At 35.6% G+C, this 22,712-nt stretch overlaps 3 protein-coding genes and 1 pseudogene across 10 annotated transcripts; 2 read left to right on the top strand and 2 right to left on the bottom strand.

Moving 5' to 3' along the window:
* The first annotated feature begins 986 nt into the window (after nt 1–986).
* LOC11416468 (ACT domain-containing protein ACR1) lies at nt 987–4,364 on the top strand. Of its 8 annotated transcripts, none has more exons than XM_039833710.1 (8): nt 987–1,124; nt 1,574–1,705; nt 1,858–1,903; nt 2,007–2,121; nt 2,202–2,269; nt 2,436–3,083; nt 3,616–3,720; nt 3,881–4,364. In XM_039833710.1, the coding sequence occupies exons 1-8, from the start codon at nt 1,120–1,122 to the stop codon at nt 4,241–4,243; spliced, it is 1,482 nt and encodes a 493-aa protein (XP_039689644.1). In that variant the 5' UTR covers nt 987–1,119; the 3' UTR covers nt 4,244–4,364. The 8 variants fall into 8 exon arrangements, with proteins under 8 accessions (XP_039689644.1, XP_039689643.1, XP_039689642.1 ...); XM_039833709.1 differs by having other exon boundaries at nt 1,105–1,133; XM_039833708.1 differs by lacking the exon at nt 987–1,124 and adding an exon at nt 1,209–1,394.
* Nucleotides 4,365–4,442: 78 nt separating this feature from the next.
* LOC11415449 (VQ motif-containing protein 29-like) lies at nt 4,443–5,326 on the bottom strand (annotated as a pseudogene).
* A 2,774-nt stretch (nt 5,327–8,100) lies between these two features.
* LOC11413406 (uncharacterized) lies at nt 8,101–8,968 on the bottom strand. The gene has a single exon (XM_003608500.4). The coding sequence runs from the start codon at nt 8,898–8,900 to the stop codon at nt 8,325–8,327; it is 576 nt and encodes a 191-aa protein (XP_003608548.1). The 5' UTR covers nt 8,901–8,968; the 3' UTR covers nt 8,101–8,324.
* Nucleotides 8,969–15,954: 6,986 nt separating this feature from the next.
* On the top strand, nt 15,955–16,323 carry LOC120579982 (uncharacterized mitochondrial protein AtMg00820-like). The gene has a single exon (XM_039832791.1). It carries the CDS (start codon nt 15,955–15,957, stop codon nt 16,321–16,323), a length of 369 nt encoding a protein of 122 aa, XP_039688725.1.
* The last annotated feature ends 6,389 nt before the right edge of the window (nt 16,324–22,712 follow it).

The raw sequence follows: 22,712 nt of genomic DNA, 5'->3' as shown, positions 1-22,712 counted from the left end.
TTAATAAACTTTACTCTCATACTTAATCTCCATAATACAATTTCTATGTTAGGACTGCCACGTACATAGCAAATGTCACGTGGCATAATATTGGTAATTGTGTGGACACTTTCTCGATCCTATTTGATTAAACTTGTGAATACTCAATGTCAATACAAGTTGTCATTTTGGTTTGTTGCTATAATTATAGAAAAGTGAAGGATAAAAATTTCTATATATATTTTTCTTCTTCTAAGAACCACATTGATATATTTAAATTAATAGAGTATATCGATACAATACAAATTCGTTAAAACAAAATCTTTAAACAAACTCACAACATTCATATTAATAGTAATAAAAGGACAAAGTATATAAGTCTACAAATATGTTTATAGATATGTATTGTTGACGCAGTCAAAGTTATTGATTTAATTTGCAATGGATCAAAACTAATAATATTTCAACGTGAATTAAATATAAACCGCACAAAGACGGAAAATAAAAAATACCACACAACGATGAGAAATCAGATGACAAATTCAAAAAATCATATGAAAGAAACTAAAAATATATGGAAATCCCTTGCCTAACTTAAAAAGAAATGAAAAAAATTAGAGGGATGATTTTATGCCAAAATTAATCATAAACCACCCCTCTTTAATATATATATATATATAAAGAAAAGAAGAAAAAGCCGTGATGGCTAAGATTTTGACAATGAGAAAAAAGAATAATCTCTTTTAATTATAACGTCATATATTGGAGTGCAAATAAATAAATTCAAAAACGCCAGCAGCCAAAGCCGTACATCAGTGCAAGTATTGGTTTTCAAGATTGGCACACTTTGTTTTTATGTGGGCGTGCGTTGCTTATACATGATCGGTTCACCGCATATGTTTGGCTCTTCTAAGTGTTATATGTACATCTACAGCTCATAGCTATTATTTCTTAATATATACGTAACCAAACGTAGAATATCACAATAATTGGGCACCCTCTGTACGGTAACACATGTGAATTTTGTCATTTGGTGCATGTATTATTCACAGATTTTGTCACTACTAAAAAGTTATAGCTTAACTACACTTATCGATATTGTTAGGCTGAACACATTCACTCAGATTTGAATCCGTAACCATGCAGTTATGTGTGTGAATTTCAATGATGATTGTCAGTTCGTCTATAAATAAGAATAAAGTTGAAGTAAAAACGATGATTTGTGACAGAGTAAATAAAATTGGTCATTAAATTTAGAATCTGTAACACTTAATGACAAAATTAAAAACAGATTTTTTCTTTTTTTTTCCTCAAAATTTTCATCGCTACTTCAACTTTTTCTAATAGTTCTCCTTTTGAAGCCTAATATTTATGAGCAAGGTCTTCCTTCTTTATACCAATTTCTTTGCTGTAAGGTTTCAATTGTTGATGGTTATCTTTCAATCTTCATATATGTGCAATCAGTGTATACAAATCACTTCATATATGTGCAATCACTATATACAAATAATTTGATTGTTTTCATATATGTACATATTTTCTTTAATGCGTTTTGAAAACGTTTCTGAATTATGCGGCTATGGAATCTTTGAAGGTACATGCATGCTTATCAGCCAACAAAGCTCAAGTTGAACCATTGTTTCGTAGAGGATATGGAGATTGTTTACCAGCAGCCTCACATCGATAGAGAAATTGAGTCACTAAAAGAAAGAATCCATCCACCTAGGTAATGTACTATGTTACTTTCCTTGTTCAACTTCTTCTTTGTTAACCAAAAAAGATACGCACTATTTGATTGTTAGTTCAGACGGAGTTCATGCTATGGATTAAAAAATTTGATCATCCCAGTGTTTTTTTGTTTCATATACATATGTGCAGGGTTTGCATAGACAATGATTCATGCAGAAACTGCACGGTGGTGAAGGTTATAGAAGCAAATATATAGCCTTAATTTAACTTTACTTAATTATTATAGCACTTTTCATTTAAATCAAATATTAATTTGCATAGTTCATTTGTGTTAACAGATTGATAGAGCAAACAAGCATGGGATACTATTGGAGATGGTCCAGGCGTTGACAGATCTAGACCTTATAATTTCCAAATCATACATTTCTTCTGATGGTGGATGGTTAATGGATGGTCAGTAATATGCAGTTCTATCTCAATATAAACAATATGTACATAATATGCAATTCTAAGATTATTTTTGGACATGACAGTGTTCCATGTGAAGGATCAGATTGGGAACAAGCTCACCGACAAAAGTCTCGTGAATCACATTGAGCAGGTATTTTTTGTTGCGTGTTTGGAGACTCTAGAAACATACTGCAACACTATACTGCGTTTGTAGAGGATCCAAGTCTCTCTGTGTTATCTGTATGTACAAACAAAAATACACGATTCATAATTTCATTTTCATATGATAGAATCTAACAAAATTTGAGATTTTGCAGATACTATGTGAGTGCACGGCAAAAAGCAACGGAGAAACTTCAAGTGAAACAGTGCAACACTGTTGCAAGGGACCACAAGAAGCAAATGTTGCCATAGAGGTGATAGGAACGGATCGACCAGGCTTGTTTTCAGAGATATCGGTGGTACTGATGGACTTGGGCTTCAACATCATATCTGCAAAAGCCTGGACCCATAATGACAAAGTGGTATGCATTATCTATCCGGAGGATGCATCCAGACCTGGCCCAATCAACGAGAGAGAGCGATTAGCCCAAGTCGTGGATCAGATCCGGAATGTGATAGAGGCCAATGAAGGAAAGGGAGATAAAGATATGAGGAGTGTGGTGTTAAAAAGCTCCACCACCGGGCACAGTCATACTGAACGGAGGCTCCACCAGATGATGTACGCAGCCAGTGACTACGAGAGTTGTCATGCCTGCCACGGGGATAATGACAGTGAGCACAAAAGGCAGTATGATGGGACCCATGTTTCGGTGGATAGATACCAGGGGAGAGATTACTGGGTGGTGAATGTGAGAAGCCGAGATCGTCCTAAGTTACTGTTTGATATTGTGTGCATGCTCACGGACATGCAATATGAGGTGTTTCATGCGGCTGTTACCTCGAACAGCCCCATGGCAGAACAGGTACACCGGATTTTTCAATTAATTATCTGCAAGGCCAAAAGGTATATAGGTGCAATTATTTATGTGGTGTTTTTTTTTTTCTCTCTGTTTTCTAATCACAATTCAATTAATGTGTGGCCATAAACATGAATAGACTGTTAAACAAAATGATAAGGTTATCTTATTAAAAAAAAAAAAGAAGAACGGTAACCATGTTATTGGTGCGAAGTAATCCACCAATATTTTCGATGACTAATCTCTGCAGAGGAATCTGACCCGGTCTTCTTTAGTCCTCCCCTCCCAACCATATTTAAATTAGGCTTTGGTAGATGATGACATTATATTAACAAAATTATTTTAAAATTGAATTTAACCAAAAAAATTAATTCATCATCATAGCAGCACACTATATATTATTGCTGAACAACACAAGCAGAGAATCTCATGTATTATTTTATAGAAAACATGTAATGCACCAATTAATACCATTTGTATTAAAGTTTACCCTGTCTTTAATTGGAGTATTGATGTCAATGTATCATATGTTACACAGGAATACTTTATCAGGAACCAGGGTAGTTCGAATCTTGACAATGAAACCGAAAAGCAAAGGCTCACCCTATGTTTAATCGCCGCTATAGAGTGCAGAGCTTCACATGTATGTCCCATGATTCATACCTTGAAGGCTTTTGTTTTTTGTTTTATGCATTTACAATGGTTCGTGGTCGATACTATTATTAATCTTAACAAAAAAAAAAAAAAATGACTATGACAATGAAAGTAGTAAAGTTTGTTACTATTGCATTGTAATGTTGCAGGGATTAAAGGTAGATATTCGCACTCAAAACAAAATGGGGCTACTATCGAAGGTGACACAAGTAATTCATGAGAATGGATTATCCATAACAAGAATTGAGTTTGGAGTAGAGGGTGAAGCAGCAATAGGATCACTCTATGTTACAGGTTGTTCAGGTCAAGATGTGAATGAAAATATAGTAGAGTTGATAAAAAGAGAAATTGGTGGGTCAATTGTTTTGGCTCAAAGTTCTCCATACAGGGACTCTCAATCCTCATCATCCAGTAACAATAGTAGAGATGTTATACCAACATTTTCTTTTGGAGGCATGATTCGGTCTCACCTCGAGCGTCTCATCAACAATTTCAGGCCAATTAGATCTTAATCAGATACTCAAATTACTAGCGTTGTATTTAAACTTCGAGAAATGTTTGAATTGCAAATCTTAGTTGTACAGCATATGGGAAGGGTGACTTCCCTCTATGATCTGAGAGTTAATTCTTTAATTTGTTGAAGGGGATGCATAAAACTGAAAACAATAATCACATGAAATATGAAGAGAGGTTGTTAAGTAAAAACCTGCATTTCAAAAAGAAAATTAAAAAACCTGCATTTCTACAATGTGTGGCCATATAGCCAATTTAGGATCACAAAAATCATTTACCTATGATTTTCTGGTATATTAAATTCATAAACTATGTATGTATTCGTCATAGACCTCACATCCACAACTTAAACATCTACTTTTTCTTAACCAAAAATAAGATAAAAATACAACTACTTTATTTTAGCCAAAGAGCAGCTTCCAAACAAATCAAACTCTTGGGGTGATGATGGGAGGAACAAAACACCAGTTACCAAAAGAAGTTGGTGAGAGCAAATTCAATTCCAACAAACTAGGGGTTATTACCTCCTCTTCCTGATCATTATTCTTTCCAAAATATTCAGCTTGAAAGTACTGATACCAGCTATTAGTAGTACTCACTGGCTCTAATGGAGGGGACACTTCAACAGTGTCTTTGTTTGTGAAGTTTTTCATTGGAAGGGAAGGTGGAACACTGTCATTGGCAATGGTATGGTTTGTGGTGCTTTGAAGATCAAGTTTGTGATGAGGCTGTGAAGGTATGAACTGAGGTGCACAAGTGAGGGACTGAACAAGTTCTTTGAAGTTTATTGGATCCACTTTGTATACTTTGGCAGGTGTTGGTGCCATTGGTGCTATTGGTAACTTCTTATTCCATGTCTTTACAGGTGATTTTCTTACTGAGTGAAGCCAAGAATAATGAGTTTGACAAGGGCATTCATGTTTAATTGATCCATTTGGTTTCTTAGTGTTTTTGGATATGTATGAAGATTTAGATGAAGAATATGAATATTCCATGAAGTTTCTGTTTTGTAATAAAAATAGAATATTATTTATGATTCAAGAAACTAGTTACTTACTCTTATGTTGTGATGTCTACTTAGGTATTTATAGATTGTTGGTTTTGAGTGTATGGTATGAGCAATAAATATGAAGGAAATAAATAATTCAAGAGTGTGGAGTTGAATTTCAACAAAGGCTAACGACCTAAATAGAATATGAGGAATTAGAAGAAATTGGAACCTTTCTTTTTGTCTTGACCGTCTGCGGATCGGTATATATGTAATGGCAGAATAAAGTGGTTATATAAAAAAATGTGGGAATAGAATTTTCTTAGCCAGTGACTTAGTAGATGTGTTAAATGAATTTGGATTTCAGTATAAAAATTAACTCGAAGGATGGCGGTGCCAAAATACATTTAGTTATAATCCTAATTATCACATTGGGATCCTTATCCTTATTTTAATATCATGTTAATTGGACTTGAAATCTTATTTCAAAAGCTAACTCAAAGAGTAAAGGTGCTTAAATACATTTATATATTTAACAGTTTGAAAATCTGAATAATGTAAGATTCTAAACAAACTTCAATAAGATGAACTGATCGAAATCTTAATATCTAAATGTGGGGACAAAGCGATAAGTTAAGCTTAGGGGGATCAAGTTTAAAAGTAAAATTTAGTAAAGAAAAAATAAATTTTCAAATGAACAATAAAAAATGATAAGATATATTCTACTATTGGCAAACAAATATAAAAAGAACTAAGTTATTTTTTGGTAAGGTACACAATGACTACAAATTTACTTTTTAAAATGAATAAGTGTGGTGTTCGAATTTTAAACCATAGCCTCTCTCTATATATTATATAATGTCTTTATTAATTAAGCTAAACTCAGAAGAACAAAAAAAAATCTTAAGTTTTACTTATGAAGTTATGGTCATTGTTGTTTTAGAGTTAAAATCATCAATTATTATTTTTGAGGTAAATTTTTCAACAATCTCATCTTCAATATAAAAAATCACGTAGTTTATGAGAAACTCACCTTCCATCTTATTGACTAAATTGTTTTTAGGGTCTTGTTAACTTGTGTCTTTAGAGCATCGGTTAAGAAGTTAAAAGTAGAAAGAAAAATATAATTTGCATTGAAAAGAACAATTTTTTTAACTTTTCAAATATAAAATACACAATTACCAAGAAAAGTATATTATACTATCATTGTTGTCATTGATATCACAAGAGTCAACACAAGTCGCATCACTCTCTTAATCGATCGATGTAAATTTAATTTACCGATCTCAACTAATTCTTAATTAACATCATTCACAAATTGTAGAAAAATAAATGAAGCAAAGTAAATGAGGCAACTTGGTCCCCTATTAGTTTCGTCCCTCGCTAAAAATAATAAAACATTGATTCCAAATTTGTCTTTTTTAATTTTTTTTGGGTATAATGAACCAAATTTGTCCTTGTTAAATCATTGTGTTGGAGGTTGAGAGTATGGAAATTCAAAACTTCAAGATGAGTTGAGTAATGAGTGAGAGATTATTGGAGCACTTGATAATAGCAGCCTCTGTCCCTATCCTTCCCACGTGTTGTTTGTTCTTATTCAGAGATAATTAGTACTACGAGCATGAACGAATGGCAACGCAATGAGGATAGACCAGCAATGCTGCCCCACAGCCACCATATTGACCCTCGTTTCGATTGCATAATGAAACCAGAAGTAGACTAGAGAAAATATAAGCAATGTCCGTGAACTAAACTCATTTGATATGGATATTGTATATTATATGTAGGGGTTGAGGTATGAAAATATGCAACTTCTCCATATTTAAAATGTGTGGGCTCTAACCACTGAACTACTTGTAAAAAATAAAATACTTCATCCGTCTCATAATTATTGTCTCTTTAGCATTTTTTATTTTTCTTAAAATAATTATCACTTTACAATACCAATGCAACATTTATTATTTTTTTCCCACCATTGTACCCTTATTTATTGAATTTCGTCGAACTTAACTGCTCCACTAACTACAATCAATAAGGGTGTTTTAGTAAATGCTACTAATTTTAACATTAAAATCAACGCAATTAATCATTTCCTTAATAATCGTGCACAAAGCTTAAACGACTAATATTGTCGTGCACAAAATTGTTAACAGGTATTATTTCATTCATGGTGGTGGCTTAAGGCTTATAAGCCTCATACTCCCTCCGTTTCAAAATACATGTCCATTTTGGAGAAATTGCAGTAACCAAAAAACCAAATAAATTTTGTTATTTTTGATGAAAATATGTGTGTGTTTTCTATAATACCCTTAACCATTTATTATTTCATTTTATTTTTTTCTCTCTACAATAAATATGCAAGGGTATTATTGACAAGACAATAATTAATGTTGCATTGAAACTTGAAAGTGACAAGTATTGTGAAACAAAATTATTCTCTAAAATGGACAAGTATTATGAAACGGAGAGAGTACTTTTTTTGGATTTTCAGACTATATATCACCTCTAAATTACCAAAATACAATATATTACAACATTAACACGAGCGTTACATAGTAAATGTTATTTCATGAATAATATGCACACAACTTGTGGTCATTAGACCGTACGTCATAAGGTACAAATGTCACTCCATAATGAGCACCATTATGAGCATCACTCAGGTTTTTCACAATTTCACAACACATGGTAATCCTTTCACTTGACATACATTTAATACGATAATTCTCAAGACATTCATCAACTTATTTAACGGGACACCACAACTTATCGATGTGTATCAACAACAACTAAACACATTTTCATAAACAACCAAATTTCCTATCTACCATCTCTTCAGTACAATTGGATAAGACATATTATTCAATGTCAAAATGAACCAAGTATCATAGCTGCTGGATATAAGTTTAAGATAACAGCAATCTGCAATATCAGTTAATGAATGTATAGTCTTTTTGGCATTTGGTGAACTCAAAATTACATGTATATAGAAGAACAGTTTACGCGCAGCAGCTGAAAATTCTAATCGACGTCCCGTACAATTCAAATGAATCCATTCTAAAAACCTAGCTAAAGAACAGCTTCCAAACAGATCAAACTCTTGGGTTCATGATGGGAGGAACAAAACACCAGTTACCAAAAGAAGTTGGTGAGAACAAATTCATTTCCAACAAACTAGGTGTTATTACCTCCTTTTCCTCATAATTCTTTCCAAAATATTCAGCTTGAAAGTATTGATACCAGCTGGTAGTAGTAGTGCTCACCGGCACTAATGGAGAGGACACTTCAACATTGTCTCTGCTTGATAGATTTTTCATTGGAAGAGAAGGAACAATATTCTTAGCAGTGGTATGGTCTGTGGTGCTTTGAAGGTCAAGGTTGTGATGAGGCTGTGGAGGCATGAACTGAGGTGCACAAGTGAGGGACTGAACAAGTTCTTTGAAGTTTATTGGATCCACTTTGTATACTTTGATAGGTGTTGGTGCCATTGGTGCTATTGGTGCCTTCTTATTCCATGTCTTTGTTGGTGACTTTCTTACTGAGTGAAGACAAGAATATTTGGATTCAAAAGGGTATTCATTTTTCATTGATCCCTTTGGTTTCTTAGTGTTTTTGGATATGTATGAAGATTTAGATGAAGAATAATATGAGCCAGAATAAGACTCCATGTTTCTGTTTTATATATGTTTTTGTTTTCTAATGACGGTGGAATGTATAATAGTGTTTATTTTTATTTTTATTTTTTATACTTAATGTTATGTTGAGATATACATTTAGGTATATATAGATATGACGAATATTAATGTTGTAAGTGTATGGGCAATAAATATGAGGACAATAATAATTGATGAGTGTGGAATTGAATTTCAACAAAGGCTAACGACCTAAGTGTGTGAGGCAGCTGAGGAATGAGAAGAAATTGGAACCTTTCTTTTGTGTTTGACCGTCTGCTAATCGCGATATATACATGTAACGGCAAAATAATATGGTTGTCAAACAAAATGTGGGAATTCTTGCAAAATAAAAAACGTGGGAATAGAATTTTCTTACGCAGTAACATAGCTATAAGTATTAATACGCTAAATTACATCGGTGATCCTTTAAGTTTGAGGTTTTATAATAAATAAATTTTAATTGTTAACCAAGCGTTACGAAAATGATGATGTGACAGTTAAGTGTATGATGTGACATACTTTCTCATTAGACATCTTAGAACATAAAACAATCCAAAGACATTCATCCTTCCAACCAACTCTAAGGCTCTGTTTGGTAAAAATAACGGATAGTTGATAGCTTATAGCTGATGACTGATGACTGATAGCTTATAACTGATGATTGTTAGCTTATAAGCTAATTGAAATGTTTGATAAAATTAGTGGTTTAACTAACTGATAAATGTAAAATGACATAAAAGGATATTATTAATTCATAATAAAGTTTATATAAGTTGATATTTAACTCTAAAAAAAAAAACTCTAAAATAAACTTGACATTTAAATATTCAGGAATTCTTAATTCAAATATTTTTTTTTAAAAAGTAATTGAAATTTATAAATTTAATATATCTTTTATATTGTAAATAAAATTTTATTCACTAAAATTTTATTTAAGTATAACGAGGTATATATACTTTTTTTGTCAACGGAGGTATATATATTTTTTGTCAGCAACATAAGGCAAGAGAGATAAATAATAACGATGGATATGCATATTTATTGCGGAACTATAGGTTTAAATTAAATTATAATAAAGGGGTAAAAATGGATTTTAGATAAAATAAGGGTCTTGTTAACCGGGGTCTCTGGGGCACTGGTTAAGGAACCTAAAAGAAAAGTTTAAAATTAAAAGTAATACTTTTTAATCTTTTAATGAATTGATTGCACAAGTTACAATGCGATATTACTATATTTGTTTCCTTAAACAGTGCTTCGGGGGCACCGGTTAACATTTCCCATAAAATAGTAAGGGTAAAAGTGGAAGAAAATATGATAAGCTATAGGCTACAAGCTCAAATGCTACTTGGAATAGCGTCTGAAAAATAGTTTATAAGCTCGTGGTGAAAAGAGCTTACCAAACAAAGCTTTAATTTTTTGGTCAAACGAGCTTATAAGCTATCCGCTACAAGCTATAAGCTAGTTTTGTGGCCGCCTTACCATACAGTGCCTAAGTCTTGTCATTCTTTATGAACCTCAAATCGAAGCCATTATTCACAAAATAATTGATAACAACTTCCTTGAACTCTTTCTTTGATGAGAATTTACATCCTAATGTTCATCGCTTACAAACTTAACTGCCACATCATACACTTAATTGTCACATCATTGATTTTGTAATATTTGGTTAACATAAGGACTAAATTGAAAACGTTTATAAACTTAAATGAACTTACGTATAATCAAAATTACTTAAAATTTTTCTGTTACAAACTTCAAATTTAAAAGACCTCTGCTGTAATTTAGCTATAATAATAATATAATGCCTCCAAATTTGTCTTTGGTGAAACGTTCACTCACAGCATTTAATGTCATGATATTGAAGGGTACGAGTCTAGACTCTAGATGAAGATTCAAATTCAAGATGAGTTGAGTGATAAGTGAATGAGAGATTATTGGAGCACTTGATAATAGCAGCCTCTGTCCCATACCACGTGTATTTTTTTATCTGTCTTATTACGAGGGAATGAGTATGAGTGAGTGTATTGACTAATAATGGCAAAGCAACGGGAACAGACCGGAAATGGTCCCCCTCGCCCACCATATTTGCCTTCCTATGTATTGCATAATAATGATGCTAGAAGAAAATGAATAATATAAGAGAAACTTATACCCTAGTTTATCTTTGCCTTTTTTCATTCCAAGACTATGAGCAGAGTAAAAAGGCATAACATGGTAAATTTAGAGAGGCGTCTCAAGACAACCACATACTATTTGCATATCCTAATCAACATATCAAAATAAAATAAGGAAGAACCTATTGCTCTAACTAAAAGTTATAATGTCATCTTTTCAAGACGGCTACCTTCAAAGAAAAATAATTCAAGAACTTTTAACTCTCTATGCTATATGTAGCGAAGACTTTCCACACGAATTTTCACGAAACAATCTTTTTACATTTCTTTCCAATATATATAACTACTACTATATGGCTAGTATTAAATAAGAAAAAAGGACTGTGTTTTATCAAAATGAAAAAATAATTTAATAAACACCGTCATGTTTTTTCTTGTAAGGTAACCCACCATCATGTTAAATGGCCATCATTCCAAGTAGCTCACTCAAATGGCTAGCATGTGAATCAGTGAAGCTATATCACCAGTTTATAATTAACAAATATATTATGAGCAATTCTATTTTTGGTGGCAAAAAATTCTCACTTATTGAAATATTTGAAAAGGCATGCAGCTTCATAAGTATTGATACACTCAGCAGATTCATAGTGGCATGAGAGGAGGTGAGTGCGGTAGACAGAGATGTTAAGAAAAGGTACGCAGCTTCACAATAATAATATGGAGATAAAACTCATCATTTTGAAAAGAAAGGTTGTATTAATTACAAGTCTGTGCTTGTAGGTACCACATTCGTGAAACATCGTGATAAGATTTGTCGCTGAGATTAAGCATTTCTCATTAGGAAACTATCCATAGGAAAATCTTTGTGATCTAGGTGCAAACATTAACTTGATGTCGTTATCAATCTTCAATGCTAAGAAAGATCGAAAGAGTTCAAGTGGAGCCATCAAGCGTTCCTGTTAACACTTGTAGATAGATCAATTAAACATACATATGGAATAGTGAAGGATGTGATGGCGCAAGTAGAAAAACAATCATTTCCATCAAAACTCGTGACATTTGAGATTCAAATGAAGATTCCTTTGTAGTAAGAGTCTAAGGGTTCTATAAGAAGGGAGAGCACACATTCCAAAATCTTACCGAGGGAAACATGCGACATTAGCTTCTCTATGCCAAATTCATGGAATTCCTGTTAAACAAGAGGAAAAGGAAGGAGGATGTGTTCTTTCTTTCGTATAAACCAGCCTAACAGAGGTTGAGGCGCAAACCAATTGAAATCGTCACATATATGAAATTTTCTCATGCGTCTATAACTAGTTTAGGGATCCTTATAGTATGATGGTTAGGTTCTAAGGCACATGTCCGAATGTAAGTCTCGACCCTGGGAGCAATCTGACATTCAAACGCCTCCTCCATTTGTGTGAGCATAAGTCCCTTAAATAGACATGAAGAGCAACATGACATTCTAGAGTCAATTACCTATGGGAGGATAAGTCCATGGTTTTATAGGTTATATTTGGTATGGAATATTATGACATCTGGAGGAACAATGATATTCGTTCCGCAAGGTTAACTATCGTTTATATAGTATTTAGGTCTTAATTGGTAAGAGCTATGCATTAGTCCAACAAAGAGGTAGAGAGGATCCTAGTCACTGCTAAAACTCTGAATCAACAAATCTATTTAGTTTTCATTACAAGTCAATAAATCTTGCAAACTCCCTTCAGTTTACTTTTTTTCATTATAATTTTAGTAAATTATCGAGTCGAAAACAACAATTCATGTGAAGACGTTAATCTTACTACAATATTACTTGAAGGGTTTGGTGCACTAGCCAAATTTACCATTAAATACCAAAATAAGATAAAAAGTTATGAATTCCAAGCAAGAACAAAACAATCATGAACGAGCATGAATCTTGGTCACGAGAATCTGAATCATACATAAACTTAGAATTACGATCGAAAAAAACCAAAAATCATGATCTAGCAACATTGAGAAACAATCAAGAACTCGCCATGAATCATGGTCTCATCGAGAAGTTGCGAAAAACACTCGAGAATTGGGAGGACAAAACAAGAGACATACAATGCACCTTGATCAACTGCGAAAGTTCACACGAAACGAAACAGGACCTAGAATAAATGTTAAGAGCACTGAATCGGATTGTCGTTGAATAAAGCCAAGATGAATTGTATATTGAGTAATTACGTAATCATCATGGAGTCAACCATGAGAACATGCACATAACTACAATTGATTATAATTATTGAAGATTTCAGTTTTGTGTTTGACTATAGTTATTTACATTGATGTACATTTTATTCATTGTCTTATGTACAGTACATGTATAGATGAAGAATATAATTGCTCTTTAATGTATTCGGTCATCTCTAACTATAAATAGAGAGGCTAATGAAACTTATCAGAATAATTCAAAAACATTTCATTATATTCTCTATTATTCTCTATATGGTATCAGAGGCCTTTTAGCTTAACAGCCATACGATCCTTAACCTGTGCATTTTTTTTCCCCCCCTTTCACCATGTCTTCCGCAAATACTAATAACAATAGCTCTTCCACAAATAACAACAACAATGGTTGCAGTTTCATGGTTGGAACCAACACTGTAACTGTCCTCAATACCCAACATTCACTTAAACTCAAAAGTACAAATTACCCAGCTTGGAATGTCCAAATGAATGCTCTTTTCATTGGATATGATCTTAAAGGGTTCATCTATGGCACAAAACCGTGTCCTACCCAAACTGATCCAGATTTTAATTACTGGACAAGACAAGATCAATTGATCTTGCACGCTATCATCACATCTGTCGATCAGAGCATCATAACTGCTCTTGGCAATGTGAAAACATCTCAACAAGCTTGGGATACCCTCAAGAAAATGTTTGCTAGCAAGACTAGATCACGCATTATGCATCTTAAGGAGCGCCTGTCTCGTACAACAAAGGGCTCCAAATCAGTTTCTGAATACCTACAAGGTATTAAATCAATCTCTGATGAGCTTGCTGTCATCAACAAACCTGTTGATGATGATGACTTGGTTATTCATGCTCTCAATGGGCTTGGATCTGAGTACAAAGAAGTTTCTGCTGCCCTTCGTACGCGTGAGAATCCCATAGCCTTTGTTGAGCTTCATGATCTACTTATGGACTATGAAAATGTTCTGCAACGTGAAGATGAATCTGCTCCAGTACTTACTGCACATGCTGCATACAGAGGTAAACAAGCTACTTCCAAACGGGGCTATGCACCTAATCATGGAAATTACTCTTCACCCAACAGATCTGTTTCACCAGGCCAGTCTAAGAAAACGACTTGTCAATTCTGTGACAAATCTGGACACACTTCCAAAACGTGCTACAAACTTCATGGTTATCCATCCAAAAATCAACCACGTCCATCTGCCCATTCTGCTACACATACTCCTTTTATGGGTGAGCCAGATTGGATCCTTGATTCCGGCGCTACAAACCACATCACTAATACTCTTGATGATCTGCACCTTACTGCTCCCTATCATGGCTCAGACAAAATTACCATAGGTGATGGTACTGGACTTCCCATTACTCATACTGGTAAGATAATTTTACCATTGAAAAGAAGCACTCTCCACCTTCATAAAGTTCTTCATGTTCCAAATATCACTTGCAAGTTATTGTCTGTCTCACATTTATGCAAAACTAACCCTATATCCATTGAATTTTTTTCTGATTATTTTTTGGTGAAGGATTTGAAGACAAGGGAGCCTCTTCTAAAAGGATTGCATAAGGATGGTCTCTACCACATTCCAAAGCCACCCACCACCAGCTTCATAACTTCACTCGCCACTACTCCACCTTGGCATCATATTTTAGGACATCCGTGTAATCGCACCATGAGACATCTATTTTCCCTTCTGCAAATAAAACATAGTCTCAACACACCATGCATCGCTTGTAATACCTCAAAAAGTCATAAGCTGCCATTCACTATTTCAAGTATTACCAGCTCTAGGCCTCTTGAGATTATTTACTCTGATGTATGGGGACCAGCCCCTGTTAGGTCCTTAGATGGTTTCTTATACTATCTAATATTTGTTGATCATTTCTCAAAATATATTTGGCTTTTTCCCATGAAAAATAAATCTGATGTCTCCACTATATTTCCTCAATTTAAAAATGTTGTTGAGAAACATTTTAACTTCTCTATTACTTCCCTTTACTCAGATAATGGAGGAGAATTCATAAAACTAAAATCTTATTTGTCCTCCAATGGTATATCACACTACATCACACCACCTCACACACCTGAACTAAATTCCTCTGCCGAACGAAGACATAGACACATAGTAGAAACTGCTAGAGCATTACTACATCATGCCAACCTACCATCTCAATTTTGGTCGCTTGCATTTAGTACAGCAGCATATCTAATCAACAGGTTGCCCACACCAACACTCAATATGAAAACACCCTATCATACCCTTCATAACCAAACATATAATATCACCCACCTACACTCTTTTGGTTGCTTATGTTTTCCATGGTTACGACCTTACAATAGCAACAAACTCCAACCTAAATCTCAACCGTGTATCTTTGTTGGTTACTCACCATCTCAATATGCCTATCGCTGCCTGGATCCCATAACAAACAAAATATACACATCCCGTCATGTGGTCTTCTATGACAACCATTTTCCCTACCCATCCTTAATACAACTGACACCTATCTACAAACCAATACCAAGCATCAACCCACATCCACCACACATCATCCTACCTCTTAAACCACCACTTACAACTAATACTTCACAAACTGTGACCACCACTACCTCTACATCTGTTGCAAATCCTCAAGAGGCAACCTTGCACTCAAGTTCTTCATCAGGTAATAATCTGCCCACTACATCTTCTACTTCAAACCTACCTATGATTCTACCTAACCCCATTGCAGGTGCTAATGATCGCAATCATGTGGTCACTAGATCCCAAAACAACATATTCAAAACAAAGAAACTTTACCATGCATCTGTTCATCCATTACCTGAGAACCTTGAACCATCTAATATCCGACAAGCCATAAAATATTCCCATTGGAGACAAGCTATTTCTGAGGAGTTTGATGCCTTAATTCGAAATGGCACATGGACACTTGTGCCACCACCATCACATCAAAACATTGTTGATTGCAAATGGTTATTTCGCATCAAAAGAAACTCTGATGGCTCTATTTCTAGATACAAAGCACGTCTTGTGGCTAAGGGTTTCACTCAATGTCCGGGTGTTGACTTCAAATAGACTTTTGCTCCGGTGGTTCGGCCTCAAACAATAAAACTAGTTCTCACCATAGCATTGGGGAAAGGGTGGCGTCTGCACCAACTTGATGTTAACAATGCGTTCCTTCAAGGATTACTCAAAGAAGATGTTTACATGAGTCAACCTCCAGGACTAAAAGATAAACAGTATCCGAATCATGTTTGCAAGCTTCATAAAGCTATCTATGGTCTTCGGCAAGCACCTCGTGCATGGCATGATGCTCTAAAAGCCTTTATCACATCTCATGGCTTTACTACAAGCAAAAGTGACCCCTCTTTGTTCATATATGCTTCTGGTGCTATCATTGCCTACTTCTTGGTATATGTTGATGATTTGCTGTTAACAGGTAATGATGCAGAATTCCTACACAACTTCATTCAATCTTTATCTAAAACTTTCTCTCTCAAGAACATGGGGACACCTCACTACTTCTTAGGCATTGAGTTAATTCCCACAAGCAAAGGATTGTTCTTATCTCAACATAAATTTATTAGAGAAATTCTTGAGAAATTTGATATGGATGGTGCAAAACCAGCGCCCACACCTTTGTCACCAACAGCTATCCTCACCATTCATGATGGCACCACCGCCACTAACCCCACACACTACAGAAAAATTCTTGGCTCCCTTCAGTATCTCAATCTGACACGGCCTGATCTCTCATTTGCAATCAACAAGCTCTCCCAATTCATGCATAAACCTATATCCCTTCATCTTCAACATTTAAAGCGGCTACTTCGCTACATTAAGGGAACCATTAACTTTGGCATACTCTTAAAGAAACCATCCTCATTCAATCTTCTTGCCTTTACAGATGCAGACTGGGGAGGAAATATGGATGACCGCACCTCAACATCAGCATATCTTATCTTTTTTGGAGGTAATCCTATTTCTTGGCTATCACGAAAACAACGTTGTTATACCCTGTTTTTGGACCTAAAAATACTGGGCCCAATTTCATTTCAAACTTTGTCAATTATCAAATTTCAACTGCACAGTTCAAATTGTCTCTGCTACGCAGTGTTTTCAATCACATTTTTACCTCTGTTTTTCTTGCATAAAACCTTTCAAAATGTCTTTACTTGTCTTGTAAGTCATTCAAAAGTGTCTCTGAATCATTACATTGCTTTTTCTACAGTTTATTTCAAAATTTGCAAAAAGTCATACAGAAGGGTATTTTGGTCATTTCCTGCAGTGGGACCCATTTTCATCCTTGTGACTGTCTCTGAGTCTTTTCAAATTCATTTTTAACATTTCATCAGTAAACCCTGTTTAAATTCATTTCAAACTTGCATCTGAGTCAGTGTCAGAGTCTGTTTGAGTCAGTTTAGGTCATTTTTAGCCCTAGGGGCATTTTGGTCATTTCACACAAAATTTCGGCGTAGGGAGGTTACTTTGAAGTACCTCATTTAGGCCATTGGTTCGTTTTAGTCCGTTTTGTCAATTTTATTTTGGTTTCACTTTACGTTTGATCAAATTGCGTTTTTTATTCAAATTTTATTTTTATTACATTTTGGTCCCTCAATTAAGGTCCCAAAATTGCATTTCAGTCCAAAAGTTTCTAAAAATTGCATTTCAGTCCAAAAGTTTCTAAAAATTGCATTTCAGTCCTTTTATTATCATTTTTTTGCAGGGGCGCCCCAAAGGGCATTTTGGTCCAATTTTTCGCACAAATTTTAGTCCAGTCCAGATGTCACTTTTTTATTGGTTCAGGTACACATGGCAGCATATAAAAGGGGAACAGTGTCAGATTTTTTAGGGGGATCCATTCATCATATGCCACATCACAAACAGATTTCTCAATTTCTCTCTCTATTCTGTTAGATCAGAAAACAGAAAATCACCAAGAACACAGAAAAATCCCAAACCCTAACACACAGATTCATCACAAATTCACCAGAATTCAACAAAGATTTCTCAGATTTCTCAGATTTCTCTGCAGTTCTCAGTGATTCGTCCTTGAATCGTCATCATCGAACCGTTCCTTTCGCAATTCCAGTGCGAATCCATCGCTGTTAGCAACGGACTCAAGCACGATCACGAAAAACGCGAATCGGAGAAGAAGAGGAAAAACGCGCAACAACGCAAGCAACAGAAGCCAGTGCGAAACAACGCAAGCAACGGAAGCCAGTGCAAAACAACGCAAGCAACAGAAGCAAGCACGAACGTGTCGTGAGCAAGGAGAAGAAGAAAGCAGTGGATTCGAACGCAACAAGCCAAGCCAAAACCAAGAATCACGTTCGTGAGCCAAAAGCAACAAAGAGGTAATCCTCTTCACTCCTTTCTCTCTTTCCTTTTCCGTTTTTGTTCCAAAGTTTCATCGAAGTTCAAACTCAGATCTACTCCGATTCAAACTTTTTTTAAAAAAATCTAAGCTCGGATTCGAGTAACACATAAAAAAGGATGTTTAAAAACGTAAAAAAAATGTGAATCGGAGCAGTTTCAAACTCCGGCGCGGAGGCGCCACCGCCGTCCGCCGCGCCGGAAAAGCCATGCCAACCGGAGAAGATGACCGGAATCTTAGAGAGAAGTGAGAGCTTCTCTCACTAGAGGGGAGAAGAGAGAGAAGGAAAAGAAAAAAATGAAAAAAACCGGACTGGACGCATTTATATAGAGCTTTGAACCGGTCCGGTTTATTTCCGGTTTTTTCCTTTCTTTCTCAGCCTCTAGATCGATCTAACGTCTCCTGTGCAATCTGAGTTTTGTGAATTGGGCCTTTGGTTTGGGCTTTGATCTTTTACGTTTTTGTTTGTTTTCCTGCTATTTGCACCATATTTCTTTGCTGTTTGAACCCCTGCATGCTTAAAATTTTCTCCAAAAAATCTCCAAAAATTATCACATGTTTCTTGATATTTTCTTAGTGTTTTTATGACATTTTTGAACATTAAGGATCTATGAAATTTTTGTATAATTAATTCATAGCATTTTAATTCTCTTTGAATTATTTGTTATGGATTCTTCTTCACACATTTGTCCTTGATGTGAGAATATGTGATAAAAGCTACTTGATGTGTTAATATGAGAGATTTGTGCCTATAATTTCATGTTGATTTGCTGTTTTGATTTGGTTCATGAGTGCTTGATTTTATGAACAATATATGCATATTTTGAAAGATATAAAATGCCAAGTTTATTCTAGAAAATATGGCATGAAACCATGCTTGCATGTTTCCAATAATTCCATGCTATAACTTGAGATAAAGAAAACTCTTTCCAAACTTGTTAAAGCATGAGAATTAGAGGCCAAGAATGCATTAGGTTTCATACCTAAGTTTTTAGGGTTTAATGTCATTTTGTTAACTTTTTGTGCTATCTTGCATGCTTTTATTTCTTAGTACTTGTTATGTTTTTTTTTACTAACAAGTTTATTTTGGTACTTCATACATATCATTTAGCATTCCATTTCCATTCTTTTACATAGTTTAATTTTCTTTGCATTCTTTTTTACTTTCATTCGGAATTGTGATATTTAGGTAGGTGTTATCTTTTATATTTCATGCAAAGACCGTAGAGTGTATCTAGGACAATGTAAAAGGGACTATGGACTCTATTGATGTACACCGACACGAGCACCGACACTCACACACGGTGTATGACATTCGTTTAGATGTATGATTAGGGAACGCGAGTACTTAGAAAATATTTTTTTTCATAAAGCAAACCAAGTTCCATAATTCTAGCTTTTTTTTTAAAAATGAACTTTGGAGTCAACACTCCTTTGATGTTTCCTTTTACTTTCTTAAGAAAATTCTAAATGAACCTTAAGTGACTTAGACTATTTTATTAAGTAAAATTGGGCAAACTTCACATTTTTACTTCTCAAGCCTTTAAGGCCTCCTTTCTCTTCTTCAAAAAATCATTTTCAAACTTTAAAAATCAAATAGCAACACATTAAAATTTTCTTCAAATCAACTAAAAGATAAAAAGTCTTACAACTTCTCTCCCCTCATTCTTAACTAAATAAATCTCCCATTTTCAAAAGTAAGTAAAAATAAGCGTAGAAATCAACTTAGGAAAACGGCTCCTATAGAGGACTATAGTTACTCCGGGTGCCTAACACCTTCCCGTAGTAAAACCGACCCCCGAACTTAGAATCTAAGGGTTTTTTCTCAATTTTTCCCTTCCCAAGAAAAAAGAGAGATATCAACGGTCGAAAGGTACAAGTCCAATTAATGGCTTGGCACCCAAAAACCATGATAACAGAAATGGCGACTTCACTGGGGACTCTTTTTAGCGGGTCGCGCCTAGTTTTCCTTAGTTTATATTTACACTTTGTTTTATTGCTTACATATGTGAATACTTGTTTACTTTCATTCAACGTGTGGGGTGAGAATATCAAAAGTCCTAACCCGGGCTGAGTGAACTTATGTTTAGGTAGAGATATAATCGACAATTCGATCCGGGGGTTGCCTCGTGTATTGGATTATGCGATCAATCTCACATAGCTGAGGCATTTTGGAGGTGATATTGTCGGCGTGTGTTGTCATGCTTAGGCACTTCACTTTCAATTGTTCGACGAAGCTATGAACCGTAGTTACCAAACCCATCCTAGCCTTTTTAGGACGTAGTGCGGTGGCTAAATTGAGTGTTGTCTCAAACTTTAGTCGTCACGCGATACTACACTCAAACTAGACCTTCTCACAAATAATCATGGAACGGGTGTCGTCCTGTACTACCATGATATATGTGAGAGAGGTTGCAGTTTGGGAACTGTGTTAGAACCTTGGTTACTACTATCCAAAGCCTTAGTTCACCGGACGCCGTGTCCATCCGTGGCCCCGTTACTTTGAAACTCAACCCACTTTGTTCTTTAACAACACAATCATGCATACATGCATTCATGCATAAACATTTTTCATGCATTCATCGAAGGGTTTAAACAAATGGAAATTTTTGTAAATAATCACAGGTATGAAGAAGACTAAGTGCTACAAGTTCAAGGAAGTGGATTTGGTCAGTTTGAGAGGGTTGGCACTCAAGGTCAAGAGTCAAACAGGGTTCCGACTCCGGTATGGGGGATTGCTTACTTTGCTCCGAACCGATGTGGACGAGAAGCTAGTGCACACTCTAGTGCAATTTTATGATCCAAGCTTCCGTTGTTTCACCTTCCCGGACTTCCAGTTGGTTCCTACTCTCGAGGCTTACTCCAATCTAGTGGGTTTACCTATAGCCGAGAAGACGCCTTTCACCGGTCCCGGGACTTCTCTTACTCCTCTGGTTATTGCTAAGGATCTCTACCTCAAGACTTCCGACGTCTCCAACCATCTTATTACCAAGTCTCACATCCGGGGGTTCACTTCAAAGTATCTTCTTGATCAGGCTAATCTCGGTACTACTCGTCAGGATACACTCGAGGCTATTCTTGCTTTGCTTATCTACGGGCTCATCCTCTTTCCGAACCTCGACAACTTCGTGGACATGAATGCTATCGAGATCTTTCATTCCAAGAACCCGGTTCCTACTTTGCTAGCGGATACCTACCATGCCATTCATGACAGGACTCTCAAGGGCCGTGGGTATATTCTTTGCTGCACATCTCTTTTGTATAGGTGGTTTATTTCGCACCTTCCGAGTTCCTTCCATGATAACTCGGAAAATTGGTCCTACTCTCAGCGGATTATGGCTCTCACTCCTAATGAGGTCGTCTGGCTCACTCCGGCCGCTCAGGTAAAGGAAATCATCATGGGTTGCGGAGACTTTCTCAATGTACCTCTTCTTGGTACCCGTGGAGGAATCAACTACAACCCCGAGCTTGCTATGAGACAGTTCGGTTTCCCTATGAAATCGAAGCCCATCAATCTTGCCACATCTCCAGAGTTCTTCTTCTACATGAATGCTCCCACCGGACAAAGGAAAGCTTTCATAGACGCTTGGTCCAAGGTTCGAAGGAAGAGTGTGAAGCATCTAGGTGTGAGATCCGGTGTCGCTCATGAGGCCTATACTCAGTGGGTGATAGATCGAGCTGAGGAGATTGGTATGCCTTATCCAGCTATGAGATATGTGTCTTCATCTACCCCATCTATGCCTCTACCTTTGCTTCCCGCAACTCAGGATATGTATCAGGAGCATCTAGCTATGGAGAGTCGTGAGAAGCAAGTGTGGAAAGCTCGGTACAATCAAGCTGAGAATCTAATCATGACTTTGGATGGTAGAGATGAGCAGAAGACTCATGAGAATCTGATGTTGAAGAAAGAACTAGCTAAAGCCCGGAGGGAGTTGGAAGAGAAAGACGAGCTGCTTATGAGGGATTCCAAGAGAGCTCGAGGACGACGAGATTTCTTTGACAGATACTGTGATTCAGATTCCGAGTCCGATGATCTTCCGACTACTTCCTATGCTTGAGAGCTCTATTTGTTTACCTTGTTGAAAAT

Source organism: Medicago truncatula, chromosome 4 (genome assembly GCF_003473485.1).
Source record: "Medicago truncatula cultivar Jemalong A17 chromosome 4, MtrunA17r5.0-ANR, whole genome shotgun sequence".
In the NCBI taxonomy this organism is placed as follows: domain Eukaryota; kingdom Viridiplantae; phylum Streptophyta; class Magnoliopsida; order Fabales; family Fabaceae; genus Medicago; species Medicago truncatula.
This window is presented reverse-complemented; position numbering and strand designations above follow the sequence as displayed.

What these genes read in the sequence shown, in the direction of transcription:
- LOC11413406 (XM_003608500.4), bottom strand. Translation starts at nt 8,900, where the DNA reads ATGGAGTCTTATTCTGGCTCATATTATTCTTCATCTAAATCTTCATAC.
- LOC11416468 (XM_039833708.1), top strand. Translation starts at nt 1,351, where the DNA reads ATGAGCAAGGTCTTCCTTCTTTATACCAATTTCTTTGCTGTAAG. An exon ending in TGGTGGATGGTTAATGGATG is followed by an intron (nt 2,122 to 2,201) that starts GTCAGTAATATG and finishes TGGACATGACAG; the next exon opens with TGTTCCATGTGAAGGATCAG. An exon ending in ACAGCCCCATGGCAGAACAG is followed by an intron (nt 3,084 to 3,615) that starts GTACACCGGATT and finishes TATGTTACACAG; the next exon opens with GAATACTTTATCAGGAACCA.
- LOC120579982 (XM_039832791.1), top strand. Translation starts at nt 15,955, where the DNA reads ATGATTCTACCTAACCCCATTGCAGGTGCTAATGATCGCAATCATGTG.